At 43.9% G+C, this 19,578-nt stretch overlaps 1 protein-coding gene across 2 annotated transcripts in view; it reads left to right on the plus strand.

Moving 5' to 3' along the window:
• The first annotated feature begins 375 nt into the window (after window positions 1-375).
• Window positions 376-19,578, plus strand: part of LOC134455809 (kinesin-1 heavy chain) — a 43,266-nt gene continuing 24,063 nt past the window's right edge. Inside the window, exons 1-11 of one of the 2 annotated variants that reach the window (XM_063207119.1) lie at window positions 376-820; window positions 6,407-6,494; window positions 6,982-7,055; window positions 7,366-7,470; window positions 8,317-8,365; window positions 8,538-8,593; window positions 8,979-9,066; window positions 10,971-11,095; window positions 14,608-14,712; window positions 15,889-16,034; window positions 17,822-17,970. In XM_063207119.1, coding sequence (XP_063063189.1) covers window positions 695-820; window positions 6,407-6,494; window positions 6,982-7,055; window positions 7,366-7,470; window positions 8,317-8,365; window positions 8,538-8,593; window positions 8,979-9,066; window positions 10,971-11,095; window positions 14,608-14,712; window positions 15,889-16,034; window positions 17,822-17,970 — 1,111 coding nt within the window. In that variant the 5' untranslated portion in view covers window positions 376-694. The remainder of the gene's footprint in view (window positions 821-6,406; window positions 6,495-6,981; window positions 7,056-7,365; window positions 7,471-8,316; window positions 8,366-8,537; window positions 8,594-8,978; window positions 9,067-10,970; window positions 11,096-14,607; window positions 14,713-15,888; window positions 16,035-17,821; window positions 17,971-19,578) is intronic. The other variant, XM_063207118.1, reaches the window with a different exon arrangement.

Raw genomic sequence — 19,578 nt, forward strand, 5'->3', positions numbered from 1 at the left:
ATGCCTTGAGTGAAGCGGACGGAACACTTGTTATTAAGCTTAGCTGCTCATGTCTGGAATTCCCTTTTGGTGTCATCTGTGGATGAGGTATTGCACAAGAAATTTGGCCGACAACAGCGGGCAGGGTACGGGGACAGGTGATGCGCTGCCTGGGCGGGGTAGCCTACAGGCCCTCAAGTCCGTGAGCCGTACGGATTACGGACCGGTTCTCTTTGTTGCTGACTTACCAGCAGTGGACTGTGTGTATCGAGATGGGTTCAGAATGCACATTTTTAAGTACTTTATAGTTTACACGTCACTAGACATAACCCTGTGAAATTTATGAAAAGGCAACTTATAAAGCGGCCTTACGACGTCTATTTAGCTTTGTGGACTGCCACTACGAATGCAGATGTGACGTCATTGCCCAGCATCTGACACCTCCCGATCCAGAAGAGTCCAGCAGGGCGAGTGCTCGCTAGGTGGCAAGTATGACGTCCAGGACCACGGAGAAGTAAATTTCATTTTTTTGCCAGATACTTTCGTTGACAGACTGAGTGCACTAGGGGGAAGAGTTCGGAGAAGGTAAACGCACTCGGTGGGGTGCGGTCGGACACCGTTTGTAACTCACGGGCACTCCCTCCCTCGGCCAGCGGTAGCATCGAGCTGGTGTTGAGACTCATCTCATCCCGTCCCATCCCAGATCCTTCCGAAGATGGCGGACCCGGCGGAGTGCACCATCAAAGTGATGTGCCGCTTCAGGCCGCTGAACAATTCGGAGGTTGAACGTGGCGATCAGTACATCCCCAAGTTTCAAGGGGAAGAAAATGTGGTTATTGCGGTGAGTCTGAGCTCAGCAAATGGAGGAACACATATCACCAAACACCGACGCGATTAACTAGCGTTAGCAATGCTAGCACACATCAATGGACTGCGTAGGTTTTCCCAGCTAGTTCTATCGGTTTCAAGCCAGTTAGCTAGCTAGCTAGCTTGCGTTGGTCACCAAAACAAGTTTAGCCGTAAGTGAGCTATGTCCAGTTAACCAGTTGACAGTTAATCAATACCAGACGGCCGATTAGCTCTCTGGATGGGATAATTGGCAACACATTGTGCATCGACAGTGATGCAAAAATATTGTTTGGACAGTGTCTGATAATAGCTATGGAACATTTCATTGGGCGTATGTACACGTAGCATGGCTGCGAAACGAGAACACTAGCGACAGCCACTAGCCAGCACCCAAATCGCCCGACAATACTGGCTAGCTAGCCTTTTAGCTGCCATCACCTTGACTGCATTCTAACACCTAATCTCATTTATAGATGTTTTTGACTTGATGCGAGTCTTGTTGTGGAAGCGGTGTAGTTCAATGGAACAGTGAATACCATAACGCAAAGTAGGCAGAGGCAGTGGAAGCAGGTCTATCAGTTGGAAATATCCAGTCACGTCAGCTGTCTCCGAATCACAATGACGGAGCTCATATCTTCACTGTTGGCTAGCTTGAGTTTTTAACCACATGTAGCGTCTCAGTCGCAACGTTTCTGGTCATTTTTATTGCGTAGCAGTCTCAAAAAATAACGTTGGGGGATTTAGGATGGCTAGGCTTCGACTTAAATGGCGTCAACATAAATGTTACCTAGATGTTTATGGTGGCTAGCACTAGCTGACACGCTAAGGTTAATCTGGTTTCGCACAATGCTAGTCATTCAATCACTTCCGTTTGGTTTAACTTGCTAACTCTGCTAGCGTTCGGTGAACTTATTTCATACACCGCAGTCAAGAATGCCTTTGGATCCGTGACCCAATTCTGTTCGCTTGAAGCGGCACAAAGACACGATGACCTCCATGTAGGATGTGTATTTTAAAAGATGTACCCACAGTAGTATGCGGACGGTACACTGACAGTTTTTTTGCATCTACAAATCTAGAGTTGGCACACGGTGTGGCTAGACTGATGACACCGTTAGGGCCGTTTAAACCCATTGTACTCCCTCGCCAAATGAGTCTTTTGTATTACAAATCTCACTTCCCAGTTCTGTGTGTCATGTGGTAGTGAATTATATTATATGTATGCCTTATCGCGATGGCTGTCATCGTCGATATAGTGTTGAATGCTTGTTGAATTGTTGTTTCCTTATGTGTTTTGAGTGGGTGTATTAGGCGGCAGATGTCATTACGGATTATAATCCATAAAGTAGCTTCTTCAGAGTAAACCAGATTATACCTGCAAATCTATCAACACACAGGAACAGCCTTGCAGAGATGCCGACCAAGGGTCCTGTATTATTTCCTGCTGTGGGGAAGCCTGTTGCTGGGTTGATTCAGAGCATTGCCAACAGGTGTGGCACTTGGGTGGAAAAAACTGTCACGAACACCACCGGGGAATTATATGCAGCAGCAGCACCACGTTGCTCTGTGTTGGAAAACAAAACAAGCCATACCTACAGTAGATGCACACTGGAAACGCACACCCCAAGGGGGTTATTTGAAGTGCCTGGTATGCGGCTAACCTGGATCTAGGTTAACGATCACTGGGTGAAAAGAATGAGCCCCATGGGATATGACTTATGGTTATGCTTTGTATAGACTGTAAAGCCGTAGGGCTCTGTTATCCCAAGGACTATGTTGTCTTCTCAGTTCACTAGACCTGCGGTTTGTCTTTAAACCACCTAGTTAAAGAATATCCCCAGTCTCATAACAGAATACTGTGAAGTCATGCTTTTTTTGTTGGCAAGAGAAAGACTGGCTTTGCTTGGCAAGTCGCTACTTGCTTGCATACACACTTTTGTACACTATATATAATGGCGTCTTCACGAAGAACAACTGTGAGCTAGTCCCACTCCCTCTATTAATTTGTGGGGGTGTGCAAGAGAAGAAAGTATGTCTTCTGCTGCGCAGAGCCGAGGTGTGGTTTGCCCGGCCTGGCTGCGCGTTGTGTGTGTGTTTTGCCTGTAACTAGGAAATGACTAGTGCACAGCTGAGACTCAGCCCATCTTTCTATTCTCGTTAAACTTGGGACTGGCCCGTGGCTGCATTACATCATGTATTCGCATGTGCCCATTTTGGAATGTTGTGTGTTTCTGAAGGCTAGATATAAGTGGCAGCTACTCTTTCCGCAGTTGGTGCTGTTGGCCCAGGCTGTTCACTGCATTATGGGATTGTGAAGGGTTATAAAAATGTTGGGGCAGGGGTGGGTGGATATCAGAACGGACTCGCCAGAGAACATGCAGCTCATGATGTAATGGGCAACTTTGAGTCACACCATTAGAAAAAAAGAAGGGCTTTGGCCGGTTTATCCGTCTAACTTGGCTTGGCCCTCCTCTAAAGATTTTCACTAATGTCTGGACTGTAGGGAGGAAGAAAAATAACCTTAATTTGCCTTTGGCCGGGCAAGACCCGGAGCTGCCGCACTGACGGACATTGATCAGGAATACAGAGTGATTGAATCTGCGCATGGCTTCCACCTTTTAAAATAAAGCCTGCTTGCTTTAAATGGGAGTAGAGGAGGGTGGTGGAAAAAAACTGGCATAAAAGTGGTAGCGCATAGCTAAACACAGCCAAACTTTAAATAGAGTTTACAGCTCCAAAGTGAGAAGAGTTATAACTTCATACAATATCGCCGTAGTGCAAAAAAGGGACCTTTGAAACTGTCTTCAGAGTATTCTTGAACTTTTTATTTGTGGGCCATGGTGATAATAAAAAAGGCAGATTCTGCTGGAGGCAATATCAGCAGACTTCCTCAACAGCGCTGGCCTTGTTAAACTAGGATGTCACATGAAAGAGCTGCTGCCTGCATTGTCATTCACCCCCTTAAAGCGATCTGTATGGATGGTGATGACGACTGGTGGAAAATTCACCAGGCCCAGTATTGCTCACAGAAAAGCAGAGACACAAAGATTTAGTCTAGTTGTTCAAAGGCTGCACTGTTCTATGTCTTTCAGTAGCCGATATCCCAAAAGTAATAATAATAAAGAATTATATATTTTTTTAAACTTTTTCATTGGACGAGGCAAAGCCCTTTTCACAATGATATGTCGCTTCTGAAACCAAAATCTGATATGTCTAAGTGCTGCTGGGCTGCAGTAGCCAAGTAAACTCAATGAATGGCAGAAATGACTTGTGGAAGAGCATATTTTGTTGGTGCTGGAGCGTTGTGGTCGAACACAAAAGGATGGCAAACCTGTCCTCCAATCACAATGTGAGGTTGTTTTTTCCCCCTGTTTTAGTCATTAGGACGGGTTAGTTCCTTTTGGGCCCAGTTAGTCACAGTTTCTCTCTGATAGGCCATCGCGTTGGCAGAGGCTGTTTGCATGATGACATTATTCCACCCACAACCCTCAGCTTTCTGAACTGTGCGGTGCCAGGCTAAACTTCTCATGTTATGGTCTGCCTTGCCTGTCTAGGTCTACAAGCTATATAGTGGAGATTTTCATACTTATGGTTGTGTGTCTGTGTCATCTGTGTCTGTGTCTGTCTGTCTTTACTTCCATTTTTACCTAACCAACTTTCCATCCTGCCCCCCATCCCCCGGCATTTATTTAACCATCTACCACCTAGGAACTACTGTCAGTTTATATATCCGTCGTCAGTGTATTTCCATCCATCCATCCATCAGGCAGTCCAGATTCTGTAGCCATCTGTCCTTTGCATGTATTCTGTCTGCCTTGCCTTGTCTTGTCCTGTAGTGTATGTGTTCTGGGTTCACGTACAGCACTGTGCGGATGGAAGATCAGAGGAGGTCACTGCACACATTTTAACACGTCTGTCTATCCAGTCTATATCTGGACCAGCAGCCTCGCTTGGCTCTATTTTGACCATGCCGCCGGGTATCAGCGGTGTGTGTGTGTGTGTCTGTCTGTGTCTGTATTTGTATTTGTGTGTGTCTGTGTGTTGAGTCTTGATGTGTTTGTGTCTGTGTCTGTGTTTGTATTTGTGTGTGTCTGTGTGTTGAGTCTTGATGTGTTTGTGTCTGTGTGCGTGTGTGTCTGTATACGTGTCTGTCTGTGTGAGTGTGTGCGTGCTTGTGTGCGCCGCTCATGTGTGCGTGCTCAGACCAGGCGTGGGCTGGGCTGGCATGGATGTTTGCCATGCTCTGCTGGCCAGGCAGCAGCAACAGCAGCAGTAGCAGCAGCAGTGGCAGCAGGTAGAGCAGCCCGATAAATTGGCCATTAGGTCCACTGCTACCGCCCTAGCTCTCAGTTATGGGCAGAGAGAGAAAGAGGGAGAGGGAGGAGAGGAAAGAGGAGGAGAGTAGAGGAACAGATGTGATGGAGGAGTAGCACTGCCTGAGTAGTTGTGTGTGTCTGTGTCTTTGTCTGTATTTGTTTGTGTGTTTGTGCTGGTATGAGGGAGATTTCAGGGCCCTAATATTTTAGAAGCCCATCTGCTTTCAGTTTGCCACTGATGAGGTAGGAAATTATGAGATGGTAGGGGAAATATTATTGTGGTCCTTTTTTTGCTGTATCGCCCAGCCCGATGTCATTTTAAACATATTAATGTCTCTACTAACAGGACACATGGCAAGCAGTATTTGGCACAAAGCCACATGCAACACCAATAGGCATGAACGGCCATCCGGGTACTTTGCTCCTAAATGTGCGTTATGCCCCTTTATATGGGAAAACAAACCGAATGTCTCATCAACTTACATGCTACATCGGCTACCCTAAGCGAACACAGTACATGCTTCAGCCACGGCTGTTTGGCTATATTATTTGAACAGCCGGCAACACAACGGTATGTTACGTGTTAACAACTCTAGTCTACAGGTCCGTATCTTTCGTTTATTAAACCCCAACATCACTAATTGACTTGCATGGGCATTTTTCCCCTACAAATGGGCGTAACACACATGGAAAACGTCACGCCGTTCATGAGTATAGCCAGGGCCCTAAAGTAACTTTTTTCTTCACCAACCAAAATGGCTAGTAAGTGTTAATCTTAATAGTCAAGCACACACTCTGTAATGGGTCAAAGACAAGTGGCTAGTAAGCTGGTCTTTTCTACCAGCCAAACTGAAATTTCACCAGCATTTGGCCGGTTGGCACTGCAGGTGTTCATTTAGTGCCCTGCCTATAGCCATACAGTAGACTACATCCACCCCACCCATCCAGGCTTAAGCCTATGCACATGAATACAGACAGAACAGGTTTAGTCTTTCATCACTGTTGAATGAGACAGATTAGCCTTACATATCAATCAATGTCATTCATAATTCCACTGTCTATAGTCTCTGTGTTGGGGTAAGCTGTTTGTGTTTACCACGCTTATCAATGATGATCTCTCTCTCTCTCTCTCTCTCTCTCTCTCTCTCTCTCTCTCTCTCTCTCTCTCTCTCTCTCTCTCTCTCTCTCACTCTTAAACCTCATGTGTTTTTCATGTTTAAAAATGACGTTCCTCTGCTGTCTTCTTCTCTTCTCTCTTCCAGGGTAAGCCCTATGTGTTTGATCGCGTGTTCGCGTCCAACACTACCCAGGAGCAGGTCTACAATGCCTGTGCTCAGAAAATCGTCAAAGGTAAGCCTGAAACCTGTCTGTCTGTCTGTCAATTGTGCCATTTTGTGTTGGTGTCTGTCTGTCTGGTTGACTTCTAAATTCCTGTCTAGCCCACAAACATAATTTGCTGCATACGTTTTTTCTTTTTGCATCCAAGTGAAGGACATTTTTTTTGTTTGCATTGTTGTTGCTAGTATGGTCATGCCAATGCCTTGCTGTAATATATTTAGCGTGTTGCATTCCAGTCTCGTTTTGTTCTCTAATGACCATATGATGGTGTTGCATTATTGCCGTTGAAAAACTGATTTGCTGTCTGTTATTGCACTGTAATTAGCATTAATACCTTGCTGTTATTTAGCACGTGCTATTGTGCATTCCAGTGACGTCTTAACTATGCAGACAGCTATTATTATTGTGTGTTGTGCAATGACAGTAATGTTGAATTGGTTGTCTATGGGTGTGTGATGCAGCCATGCAGGTATTGACTGTTTTACCGTGTGTATTGTAGATGTGCTGGAGGGTTACAACGGCACCATCTTTGCCTACGGACAGACTTCCTCTGGCAAGACACACACCATGGAGGTAATGCACACACACGCTCAGTCAGTCACATATTCCAAACACACACACACACACACACACACACACACACATTCATACATAATGCTCACGCACACAGGCGTTCACAGTAGAGACATTCACAGTAGTTGCATGCATGACTGAATACCACCTATGTATGTCTTTCTGTGAGTGTGCTTGTCTGCCTGTTGGGGTGTGTGCCTGTGCGAATGTGTTGCTGACATCCATGTGTGAGCGTGCGTGCGTGCGTGTGAGTTGTTGTCTTTTGTGTTGGCTTATGCGTGTTGACTGATTGTGCTGTCACTGTTGCCAGGGTAACCTACATGATCCAGATAACATGGGCATCATTCCCAGGATAGTGCAAGACATCTTCAACTACATCTACTCCATGGACGAAAACCTGGAGTTTCATATCAAGGTAAAGGCACACACACACACACACACACACACACACACACACACACACACACACACACACACACACACACACACACACACACACACACACACACACACACACACACACACACACAGAGTACTTTTGGAGTTTCATCATATCAAGGTATATCATCTTTCTTAGACGTACACGTGCAAGACATCTCTTAACTACATCTACTCATTGGACAGAATCCAGAATCTGGAGTTCCAATCTAGACTCTGGACATATCAAAAGACATCACTACTCTCTCTCATGCACAGTCAAATACAACTTCACAGTCAAATACTTTTATTTCAACAGCATACAAACGCATATTTTTGAGCTTTAGTTGTAAACCGCAGGTAATGTAGTGTTCTACGCTCTCTGTTTTGTTAAGACTGGTTTGTTCTATTCATATTTAAAGTGTCAAGTGCAATGGTGCACTTTAGTAGTTTATTTCCAGAGTTAATGCTGCCTATTCAGAAATGTTACCTTTTTCACAAATACTTGCCACCACCATCAATTTTCAAGGGGGGGAGGGGGGTATTGTCCATGTTTGTCATTTTGCAATTCCAGGAATAGACATTTTTAGCTGCAAAACTTGCTGTATTTTGGTCATACTAGTAAATATTAGATTATTATTTAGTAAATATTCATGAAAAGACAACATTTTGCAGTAGGCTGTACAGTTTTGATGAGCAGCATAATTGCAATACCTACTCTGTCCACCATCCTACACAGGGCAGTGCACCTTTTTAAGTAGCTGAATTATAGCATATATTACTGTTATTTTATGTATTGACGTTAACTTGCAGAGATTGACTTGAGTGCTTCTTTTCTCCGCAGGTGTCATATTTTGAGATCTACCTGGATAAGATCAGAGATCTGCTGGATGGTAAGACGCTACACTACACGCTGCACTTGCACATCAGGTCAAGTCTTAATGCCTGGCCTTACCTTACACACAGGTAGCCTTTAAGTCATGCTAATTACCTTTGTCTCTCTCTCTCTCTCTCTCTCTCTCTCTCTCTCTCTCTCTCTCTCTCTCCCTCTCTCTCCTTTCTCAGTCTCAAAAACGAATCTATCCGTACATGAGGATAAAAACAGGGTTCCCTATGTCAAGGTAAGAGTCTTTTGTTGACAGTCATTTTGATTTTACACCCTTACCACACTCATGCATGCCATTCCCCTCTGTTAGACACACACACACACACACACACACACACACACACACACACACGCACGCACACACACACACAAAGAGCTTTTTGTCTTAACATTAACCATAGTCATGGTACACGTCCATAGGTCAGATATTTCACACACACTCATGACTGCACGCTGTTTTCTGTTGTGCCAGACAAAAATATACCAAAGCGATGGAACGATATTCTAAGTCGTGTGTGTGTGTGTGTGCGCGTGCGTGCCTGCGTGCCTGCGTGCGTGCGTGCGCGTGTGTGTGTGTGTGTGGCTGCCCCTAATTGTCCCTATGTGCGTGTCGTCTGCAGGGCTGCACTGAACGGTTCGTATGTAGCCCAGAGGAGGTGATGGACACCATCGACGAAGGAAAGTCCAACAGACACGTGGCCGTTACAAGTGGGTAACACACACACACACACACAGCCAACCACATCCACAAGATGCAGCCTAGCTGGTCATAAGCTAGTCATGTGCTCACCCATAACTAGACAGAACTGACTGTTATTATTATTCATTTTAATGTCATTATTATAATGGCAGTTCTGTGTGTTGTCTGCACATTCCTGTGTACAGCAATAGGAACAATCTGTTAAGCCATTATTGCACTATATTTACATTTCACTGCCTTAATCCTAAATTAAATGAAATACAATAAATAAGGCCCTACCGTGGCTCTAACTGTAGGGCACTGGGCTGCTATGCCGGAGACCCAAATTCGATTCCAGTCCCAGTCCTACGTCGATCCTTCCCCACATCTCGAGCTCCCCATTCGTCTCCTTTCACTCTTTCATTGTCCTATCATGAAAAAAAGTCACAAAAGACCAATAAATATTTAAATACAATAAATACATAAACAGCTGGAAATGATTGGAGAAATGTAGAGTAGGCAGTCAAAGCTGCTCTTGTGGGGAGGAGGGTTTTAGATCAGTAGAAGCATCTTCATTATTGGGGCAAGTCTAAATAATATTTAGACTTGCCCCAATAATGAAGATGCTTCTACTGATCTAAAACCCTCCTAGTGCTGTCAATCGATTAAAATATTTAATCGCGATTAATCATACAAATGCTATAGTTAACTCACGATTAATCACATTTTAATCGCATAATTATGTCTCATTTAAAATCATTGTAATACTTCTACGATGTAGGCCTACAAAAATGGCTAGGTTTGTGCAAAGTTTTTTATTTTATTTTAAAACAAGACACTGACCTCTGCCCTAATGGCATATGATATTTAAAAAAAGTAAGGGGGAGAAAAATGATAACAAAAACATAAATAGGCCTATGCACAAAAGACACACACACAGAGGATATTTAGTTTCCAGTGACAGGAGGGGAGAAATGTGCCTCATTTAGCAGGTCTATATTTTCCTGGAGCAGTGTGGGATTGTGCCTCCTTGGCATTTTGTAGGCTAAATGACATATCATCTGATAGCCTATATTCAGACTACTGCATTCATGAAGATGTATTTCTTAGTGAGAAAAGCAATAAGCCTGGGGGTACACTTTCAAACAAAGCTAGAACGTTAGCCTACTTATGACAGCTGTCATTCATAATGAGAAGTTACAAGTGTAGTGGATGTAGGGGAGGAAACTACACATCTTTTTGTCAACAAGAAAACGGCACATTTGATGCTCTGTTGATCATATGCAACAGCCAATAATAACTCTTCAAGTTGCTCAAAACTTTGTTTGTAGTCTTAAAATGGCTGTAGGATTCAAAACAAACTATTTGGGGGCTGTTTAAACGTATGCAATGTTTATCAAATATTTTGTTTTGGAATAGCACTACTTAGCTACCAACAGAGATTCAAGCCATTACTCATAGTGTTAGCAGCTAGCTACAGCTATTGTTCAGCCAATTCAAAGTCGTTCAGCACACTGCAACAAGTGTTAGTCCGACTTTCAAAAACGACGCATAGAGAGCTTTGTAAATCATCTATTTTACAGGCTGATACCGCCTGATTCGCTTCAATGTACAGAGCTCTCGAAGGAGCAGTGAAGTCGAGCAGGAGGCAGAGACAACAAGGGGGAAGGGGAGGGGGAGGAGCAGGGGGGCATGAGGCTCTGCTTGCGTCTTCTGTAACCGGCATGCTGGGAATTGTAGTTAAGCTATCGCTGTAACCTGCGGTCAGCCAGTTTATGAAAAAAAAACTTCACAGGGTCACATCTAGCGTTAATCTCGCGATAAAAAGAATATTCCGCCGTTAAAAAGGGGTTGAGTTAACGCGATATTAACACAATAATTTTGACAGCAATACTAAATATACATTTATGTGTGTGTGTGTGTGTTTCCTCAGACATGAACGAGCACAGCTCCAGAAGTCACAGCATCTTCCTCATCAACGTGAAGCAGGAGAACACTCAGACGGAGCAGAAGCTCAGCGGAAAACTATACCTGGTGGATCTGGCTGGTAGTGAGAAGGTAACACACACACACAAACACACACACACACACACACACACACACACAAACACACACACACACACACACACACATATACATGCATACATGCACACATGCTCATACGTGCATGCCAGCAGGCAAATTTGCTGAGACAGGCTGAACGTTGCCCAGTACAGCAGAGTTTGGCAGAGTAGTTGTCTTCAGTCATTTTAGTGGAGTGCAGGGTGTGGCTGTGGAGCAGGAAGTGGCCAACACTGTTGCAGAGAGACAGGACCCATAGGGGACTTACAAAAAGCTGAGATTAAATTAAAGTACATTACATTACGTTTACGCCAAAGCTTTTATCTTAATTGACAAATGAAGAAATTGTCTTAGAAGCGTGCAGACAAAACGAGTGTTGTCTAGGAGGGTTTTATAGTTGAGTGTAGAGTTAGTTTTATTGTGACTATTTTGTATAATTATTTCACACCTCCTTTGGCCATGGGAATAGGAGTGGAACCCCTGGGTCACTACCAACGTTAGAGACAAAAAAGCTCCTGCACACTGTTCACATTTGCAGAGTTTACTTGCAACATTCCGGTCTATTGACCTTGTTGTCGAATTGCTTGAAGAGGGACAATAAACCGAAACTCTGCAAATGTGAGCAGTGTGCGGGAGCTTTCTTGACTCTTCAGTTTTGTTGTGACTGGAAGTTCACACGGTCGTTATATGTATGTTTGAAAACGACTGAAATGCAGTTTAGTGACTTGTTGTTTAAGCTGCGGCATGAGTTATGCTGGAGCACATTAAGAAGTAAACACAAGCACAACAGTATCACTGGCTCGGGGATTAGAGTAGTTTCATAATAGCTGGAGTGGACGTAGGCCTCGGATCAGTTGGCACACACGAAACAAAGTCAGAGACATCACACATACACAGGGGGATCAACATTGTTGTTCTCTCCCCCAAACTCCCAAATGTGAATCTTCAACTAAACCACACACAAATCCTTTCACTTCTACATAAGCACACGCCATGGGTATAATTCAATAACCTGGTTCTCACGCGATGGTTTTTACCAACCATCTGGAACATTGTCAATCGCTTAGCTCTGGAAAGGCATAGGTGTGTTCAAAACAGCTCGAACCTGATTGGAGAATTCACGCGGCTTTTTTTGAATCCCGTACTACTTCAACCACTGACTTGTATATACCCCGCCCCGCGATTCTGATTGGACAGGCTCTGAAATATACTCATGAACGGCGTGACGTTTTCCATGTGCGTTACGCCCATTTGTGGGGGAAAACAACCCATGCAAGTCAATTGGTGATGTTGGGGTTTAATAAACGAAAGATATGGACCTGTACACTAGCGTTGTTCATGCACAACATGCCGAAAACGTGTTGTGTTGCCGGCTGTTCAAATAATATAGCCAAACAGCCGTGGCTGAAGCATGGAATGTGTTCATTTAGGCTAGCCGATAACATGTAAGTTAATGAGACATTCGGTTTTTTTTCACCCATAAAGGGGCGTAACGCACATTTAAGAGCAAAGTACCCGGATGGCCGTTCATGAGTATCTGATTCCGTTCGGGCTCGTCTTAGATTTCCAGACCCTCGTGCGAGCTCACAAAGTTTAACGAAGATGCACGAAGCACAAAGGGTCTGCGTGAGAGCCAGGCTAATAATTCAAGACTTCATGCCATACATTATATACTGTATGTATTCGTTTCGGCTAGTGGGTTTGATTTTAATGACAGAAATGGTACCAGGACAAATCCGTTTTTTGTGCATTGCAAAGTTGGGAAAATTGTGTAGTCTGTGCGGTCCTTTGACGTGTGTGGGGGGTGTGAGCACGTTTTTTTGGGGGGTTTGAGAGTTTGCTTTTCAAAGCCACATGCACAATACACTGTGTGCAGAATTATTAGGCAAACATGTTTTTTGACCATTTTGTCTTTTTTATGCATATTTTCCAACAGCAATCTATATGGACATGAAAACGTATTTGATTTAAGCATTCCAGGTCATGTATATTTGTATAATAAGATGGGGGTGTGGTCGAAGGTGCCCAACACCTTATATCAGGTGTGCATAATTATTAGGCAACTTTGTTTTCTTCTGGGAAAATGGGCCACAAAATAGATCTAACAAACTCTGAAATGTCTATAAACAATTTTGAAGTGGGATGTGGCAGTCTTGAAATTTGCAAGATGTTGGTCACGTTCGCACAGAACAATCAGATGCACCGTTACAAAGTCATCAGTCTCTTAAGAAATGTCACTGCCAAACATTGAGAAGAATTTAACGTGAAACTACAAAAAAATTATTACCCTGCAGTGCTATCATATTCCAGAACAGAAACCAACACAGAGTGTCCAGAAAAACAGGGTATTGAGCGCTCAGAGACATGGCCAAGGTAAGAAGGGATGACACCAGACAACCATTCAACAAGTTAATTAAGTCAAAATGGGGTCAAAAATACCTGGGGACAAAATTTTCAAAGGTTTTATGGACTTGGGAAAGTGACTCTTGACAGACAGGGTGGATGAACCCATGGCTGGATCTTTTAGAGGGAGAAAATTGCATATTTTACAAAGACAATGGTATTTATGCAGTACTCTGCTGGTATTTGAGTGGAACTCAGCAACTGATCTGAGTGTGCACATTACTAATCTAGCCATAGGCTCATCAACCTGGTCCATTAACAGTCACTTTCACTAGTTCATAAAACCATTGAAAAAACTGTCTAAAGACATTTCTTGACCCAGTCTTGACTTAAGTTACTTGTTGAGTGGTCTTCAGGTTTCAGCCTGTTTTACCTTGGCCAAGTCTCTGAGTGCTGAATACAATGTTCTTGTGGACAGCCGATGTAGGTTTCAGTTCTGTAATATACCAGCACTGCAGGGTAATAGTTTTGTGGTAGTTTCATCTTCAATTCTTCTCAATCTGGCAGTTACTTTGTGAGCACATGTCATGTGACACTGATGGCTTGTAATGGTGCATTAGATGGATGTGACCAATATTTCAAGACAGCCACACCCCTCTAGAAGACTTCAAAATTGTTTATAGTCTTTACAGAGTTTGTTAGATCTCTTTTGTGGCTCATTTTCCCAGAGTAAAACAAAGTTGCCTAATAATTATGCACACTAATTTTGCCCTGATATAGGGTATTGGGCTCCTTCGATCACACTGTCTCTTATTATACCAATATGCATGACCTGGAATGCTTAAATCCAGTAGGTGTTCATGTCCATAAAGGGTGGTGGCGGACAATATGCATAAAATGGACGATATTGTCAAAAAACTTGTTTGCCTAATAATTCTGCACGCAGTGTATGTATGAAGAGATTGTTCAATCACCAATAATTGGAAGTTGCCATATTTGGCGAAGAATATGCTGTGTGTGCGTTCTAAGAACCTTGATCAGATCTCAGTTGTTTTCAATTGGATCGTGTCTGAGTAACTTGGAAACTGCCAAATGTTTCTCTTATTACATTTTATATTGTGAACAGAATAAAGATGTGAAATGTGTTTGTGTGTGCGTGTCTTCAGGTAGGGAAGACGGGAGCTGAGGGTGCCGTGCTGGAGGAGGCGAAGAACATCAACAAGTCCCTGTCAGCTCTGGGCAACGTCATCTCAGCACTCGCAGAGAGCACGGTACTGTGTGTCTGTCTGTCTGTCTGTCTGTCTGTCTGTCTGTCTGTCTGTCTGTCTGTCTGTCTGTCTGTCTGTCTGTCTGTCTGTCTGTCTGTCTGTCTGTCTGTCTGTGTGTGTGTGTGTGTGTGTGTGCTTGCTTTATGCGTGCGTTTGTGTGTACTTGCATGCATGCTGTATGTGTGCTTACATGTCTGTTTTTGTGTGTGTGAAATGAATTAAATGATTATTTGTGTATGTGTTAACACGCGTGTGTGTGTGTGTTTATATACAAGACTGATGGTTGATTTATGTGTGCGATGATTGATCCTGAGCTGCATTTCAATGTAGGTGTGTGTGTGTGCGTGCGTGTGTGTGAATGGCAGACAATGTCCTTCTTGAGGTATTGTAATGTGTGTGTGCAAGAGGAAGATTGCGTGTGTGTGTGCATGTGTGTGTGTGTATGAATGGCAGTGTGAGCTGCTGTGATGTCAGCCCATCAGAATGTGTGTGTAATGCCGTGTCCAGACCAAGAGCGAACCGAGCTGCCTGGTAGCGTGGGTAGCAGAAGAAGTTTCGCCTTGAATTCACTGTATTCGACGCAGCACTGACATGTTTGATTTAGCTAATCACATAACGGCTCTGGCTTGACAGCCTGGGACATTCGCTGATATGAACGTTCCAATTGGTTTTCGCCGACTCGCGTCATAGCTCATTACCATAAGATAAGATGACTTTTAATCGTTAAAATTCGCTTTGGTCGCTCAGTTCGCTTCCCTCCTGGCGAATTCGCTTTGGTAACGCTGGTCGCGTGCCCTCCATAGAGAAATAATGACTTCTGTCGCTTCGTTCGCTCCGTTCGCTCTTGGTCTGGACACGGCATGAGGGTTACAAGTTCTAATGTATGCTTCGACAGATTTATGTGTGAATGGAGTCATGATATTTCACACACCCTGTAATACCTTGTATAATACTACTTCTTCTTATGGTAATATAGCTGGTTGTCTCATATTGGTCCCTTGAGGATTAGAATCGTGTTTGTGTCTGTGTGTGTCTCTCTGTCTGTCTGTGGAAGATGAGTTTATGATGATGGATTATTTGAATGCATGAGTGCATACAGGATGCTTAATGAGAACTGAGACAATTATTTTTTTTATGTAACAAAATGTTGATGTTATTTTTCTGTGTGTCCCTCTGCAGACCTATGTGCCGTACAGAGACAGTAAGATGACCCGTATCCTCCAGGACTCCCTGGGAGGGAACTGCAGGACCACCATCGTCATCTGCTGCTCCCCATCATCCTACAACGAGTCCGAGACCAAGTCCACACTCCTGTTCGGACAGAGGTACACACACACACACACACACACACACACACACACACACACACACACCACAATAAGATCAAGACCAATGGTGCATTCCAGTCCCAAACCATCCTAGTAGGAGATCGCACTTATTCAACCTCCTACTACGAAAAATGCTCTGGAACGCCCGTCGAAGTGGGAGCTCCAACTAGCGAAGTCGGGGTGACTCTCACTACTCCCACCTCAACAAATCGAAGTTGGATGATAATGGCGGCCCCCATGGAGCCGTTATTTAAAATGTCAATAAAATAGTGAAACTCCATTTCTCTTTTGTGCTGCTGATCCAAACACAGCCATTTTTACTCAAAATAATCTTCGTGTTATTACATGATATCGTGTCAACATAAATGTAACTTATGACAGAGTATTAACTATTATGGCTCTTTTTGCTCGTATCAAAACATCTTGCTAAAGTCAGCTCAATCGCGGCGGTTGCCATGGTTGTAGAACTTCCACTTCAACTGTCAGGAATGGCAGCTGAAATATCCAGGTAGGATAAGTGCGATCTCCTGCTAGTTTGGGTTGGGACTGGAATGGCCCACAAGTCCACACTACTGCTCGGACAGAGGTACACACACACACGCGCGCGCTCACACTCGCACACACACACTCTCTCATCCTACAACGAGGCCTAGGTCATACTCATGTTCAGAGATGCCATGATGCCATGACTATAACACACACTTGTCTGCCCAAAACATGCCCAAAAAACGTACACACACACACACACACACACACACACACACACACACACACACACACAGAGAGAGAGAAACGGGTCCAAATTTGTATAAAACTAAAGCCTTGCTCATGGCCCAGTTCCGGATTAGGCAGAGGTGAGGTGAGCATTTAATCAGCCTCCGGCAGGCACGCAACCTTTACGGACAGGTGAGGGATCAGGATTACACCTGGGGAGACTTGACAAACTTAACCTCACTGGCAGACATATGCACTCATGTATACACACATACAGACACTTATGTCTTTGCTTGTATTCTGCATTAGAATACAACAAGTGTTATTGATTTAAAAAAACAAAAAATTGGGGCCATTGTTGATATGATGGTATGAAATTACACAGGAAACGAGCTAGAGAGACATGGGGCAGGGTTCGAACATGAGCCAGGCTGGATTCGAACCTTGGTGTCCCCTGGGAGTACAGCCTCATATATGGCATGAGCATGGTCGTATTGAGATTGTATTGGGCCCCTATCCTACAGGTTGCTGTGGGCCCCCCAAAATGCAAATTTCGCAACAAAATTAGATAGGCAGTCTTGCAATTAGCTAGGAATAAAGGATATATCCGCCAACCGTGGACAGGAGTATTAATAAGATTTTAAAACTACACTTCACACGACTGACAAATTTTTCAACATCACATCTCGTCCCAATTCTACAATTCTTGACTTTTGGCCAATCGGGGGGGGGCCCTGGCAGGCGGGGCCCCCTAGGCTTCAGTCATATCTAGCCTGTGCGTTAATCCGGCCCTGGGCATGGGTGTGACACAGCACCACCACCCCTCCCGTTTTTATTGTTTTTTGTGGAGTCAAGATAGGTGATGAATTCCATACTGCAGACATGCATCTAGGCAGAGATGAGGAACTATGCACATCTCGTGATTTTTAAAATTTTATTTGTTAATTCATTTTCCAAAAAAACCCTATAAAGTCTCAAATTTCCTCACACTTCGAATAATATAAACAAACATGGTAGTACAAATAAAAAGCATCTCATGAAATTTGACCCCGTTACGTTTACGCCTGCAGAGCAAAGACCATCAAGAACACGGTGTGTGTCAACGTGGAGCTGACCGCAGAGCAGTGGAAGAAGAAGTATGAAAGAGAGAAGGAGAGGAACAAGACCCTCCGCAGCACCATCACCTGGCTAGAGAACGAGCTCAACCGCTGGAGAAACGGTACTATTGTACACACACACACACCCACACCACACCACACCACACCACACCAGACCACACCACACTAGGCAACACCGTCACCTGCCTGGAGAACGAGCTCAACCGCTGGAGAAACGGTACTATTGTACACACACACACACCCACACCAGACCACACCACACCACACCAGACCACACCAGACCACACCAGACCACACCAGGCAACACCATCACCTGGCTAGAGAACGAGCTCAACCGCTGGAGAAACGGTACTATTGTACACACACACACACACACTCACACCACACCACACCACACCACACTAGGCAACACCATCACCTGCCTGGAGAACGAGCTCAACCGCTGGAGAAACGGTACTATTGCACACACACACACACACACACACCTGGCTAATGAACAAATTCAACCGCTGGAGGAATGGTACTGAACACACACAAAACGAAATTGCATTTATACCTCACCCATGCCACGGGTCAGCCCGAAACGGGCCCCAAGGGATCAGTTGGAGGGACGGTACCATGCTGGTGGGTTGGGAATCGAGCCGGTATCCTTTGGGCTACAGGCTTGACACCCAACCGCTTGCCCATGACACGCATACACATGCGCGCAATTGCCTGGCTTGGAGAACTAACTCAAGCACTGGAGGAATGACACTGAAACCCCCACACACACAATTTGAACAACTCCTCTACTCAAAAATATTTTTGCACTTACACAAATGCACAATTTCACTAACTTTCCCCTCAATAAATGGTCTCCTTTTTATCACACTTACTCTTACACACAGAGGCAAATCCTGCACAAACAAACTCAGATTGATCTGTATCAAATACGAATTGGGTCAAATTGCACCAAGCACTGACACACAGCCAAGGCTTCCTTTTTAGCATCTCACGCAAACTTGACCTGATCTTAGATCAGAATACACACGCACGCGCACACGTACCGGCTTGGCACGCAAACCTTACAAGATCGGCTTGGTGCAATAGCAAATGTAGAGTGACCTTACTTCACCAATACACTCAAGTTCACCCCTCACCAAATAGGTCAATATCCTCATGGAAAGGTAAACGACAAATACTCTGATAGTCAAATAAACAGACACAATGTACAATTCCAAATCATTAAGACCTCATTGGCAATTCATTGCAACAGAATGTGCAGATTCTAGCTGGGCGACATGGCAAAAACAGTTGTTTTTTTTAAACACATCAGCTGGTGTTGGTTAGAACTAGACAAGTCAAATCAAAGCATCCTTTTTAGGGCTGGGACATTAATGCATTAATTTTGTTTAATTAATCACACAAAAATTAACGCATTTTAATCGCACTACAAAATATAGCTTAATAGTTCTGGATTAGACCAGTGGAGGGCAGTATTACGCCTGATGGTGAACAGCCTGCTGAAATTGAGAAGAATTCTCTTCTTTTAAAAAGGAACAATATCTTTAGATTAAGCTGATTTATTGTCAGACAAAATCCATGTGAAAAAAAATACTTTTTATTGTTCTCAAGTCAGATATTTAAATGCGATTAAAATGCGATTAATTCGATTTATTAATTTCAAAGCCTATAGATTAATTCGATTAAAAATTTTAATCGAGTCCCAG

Source organism: Engraulis encrasicolus, chromosome 9 (genome assembly GCF_034702125.1).
Source record: "Engraulis encrasicolus isolate BLACKSEA-1 chromosome 9, IST_EnEncr_1.0, whole genome shotgun sequence".
Taxonomy (NCBI): Eukaryota; Metazoa; Chordata; class Actinopteri; order Clupeiformes; family Engraulidae; genus Engraulis; species Engraulis encrasicolus.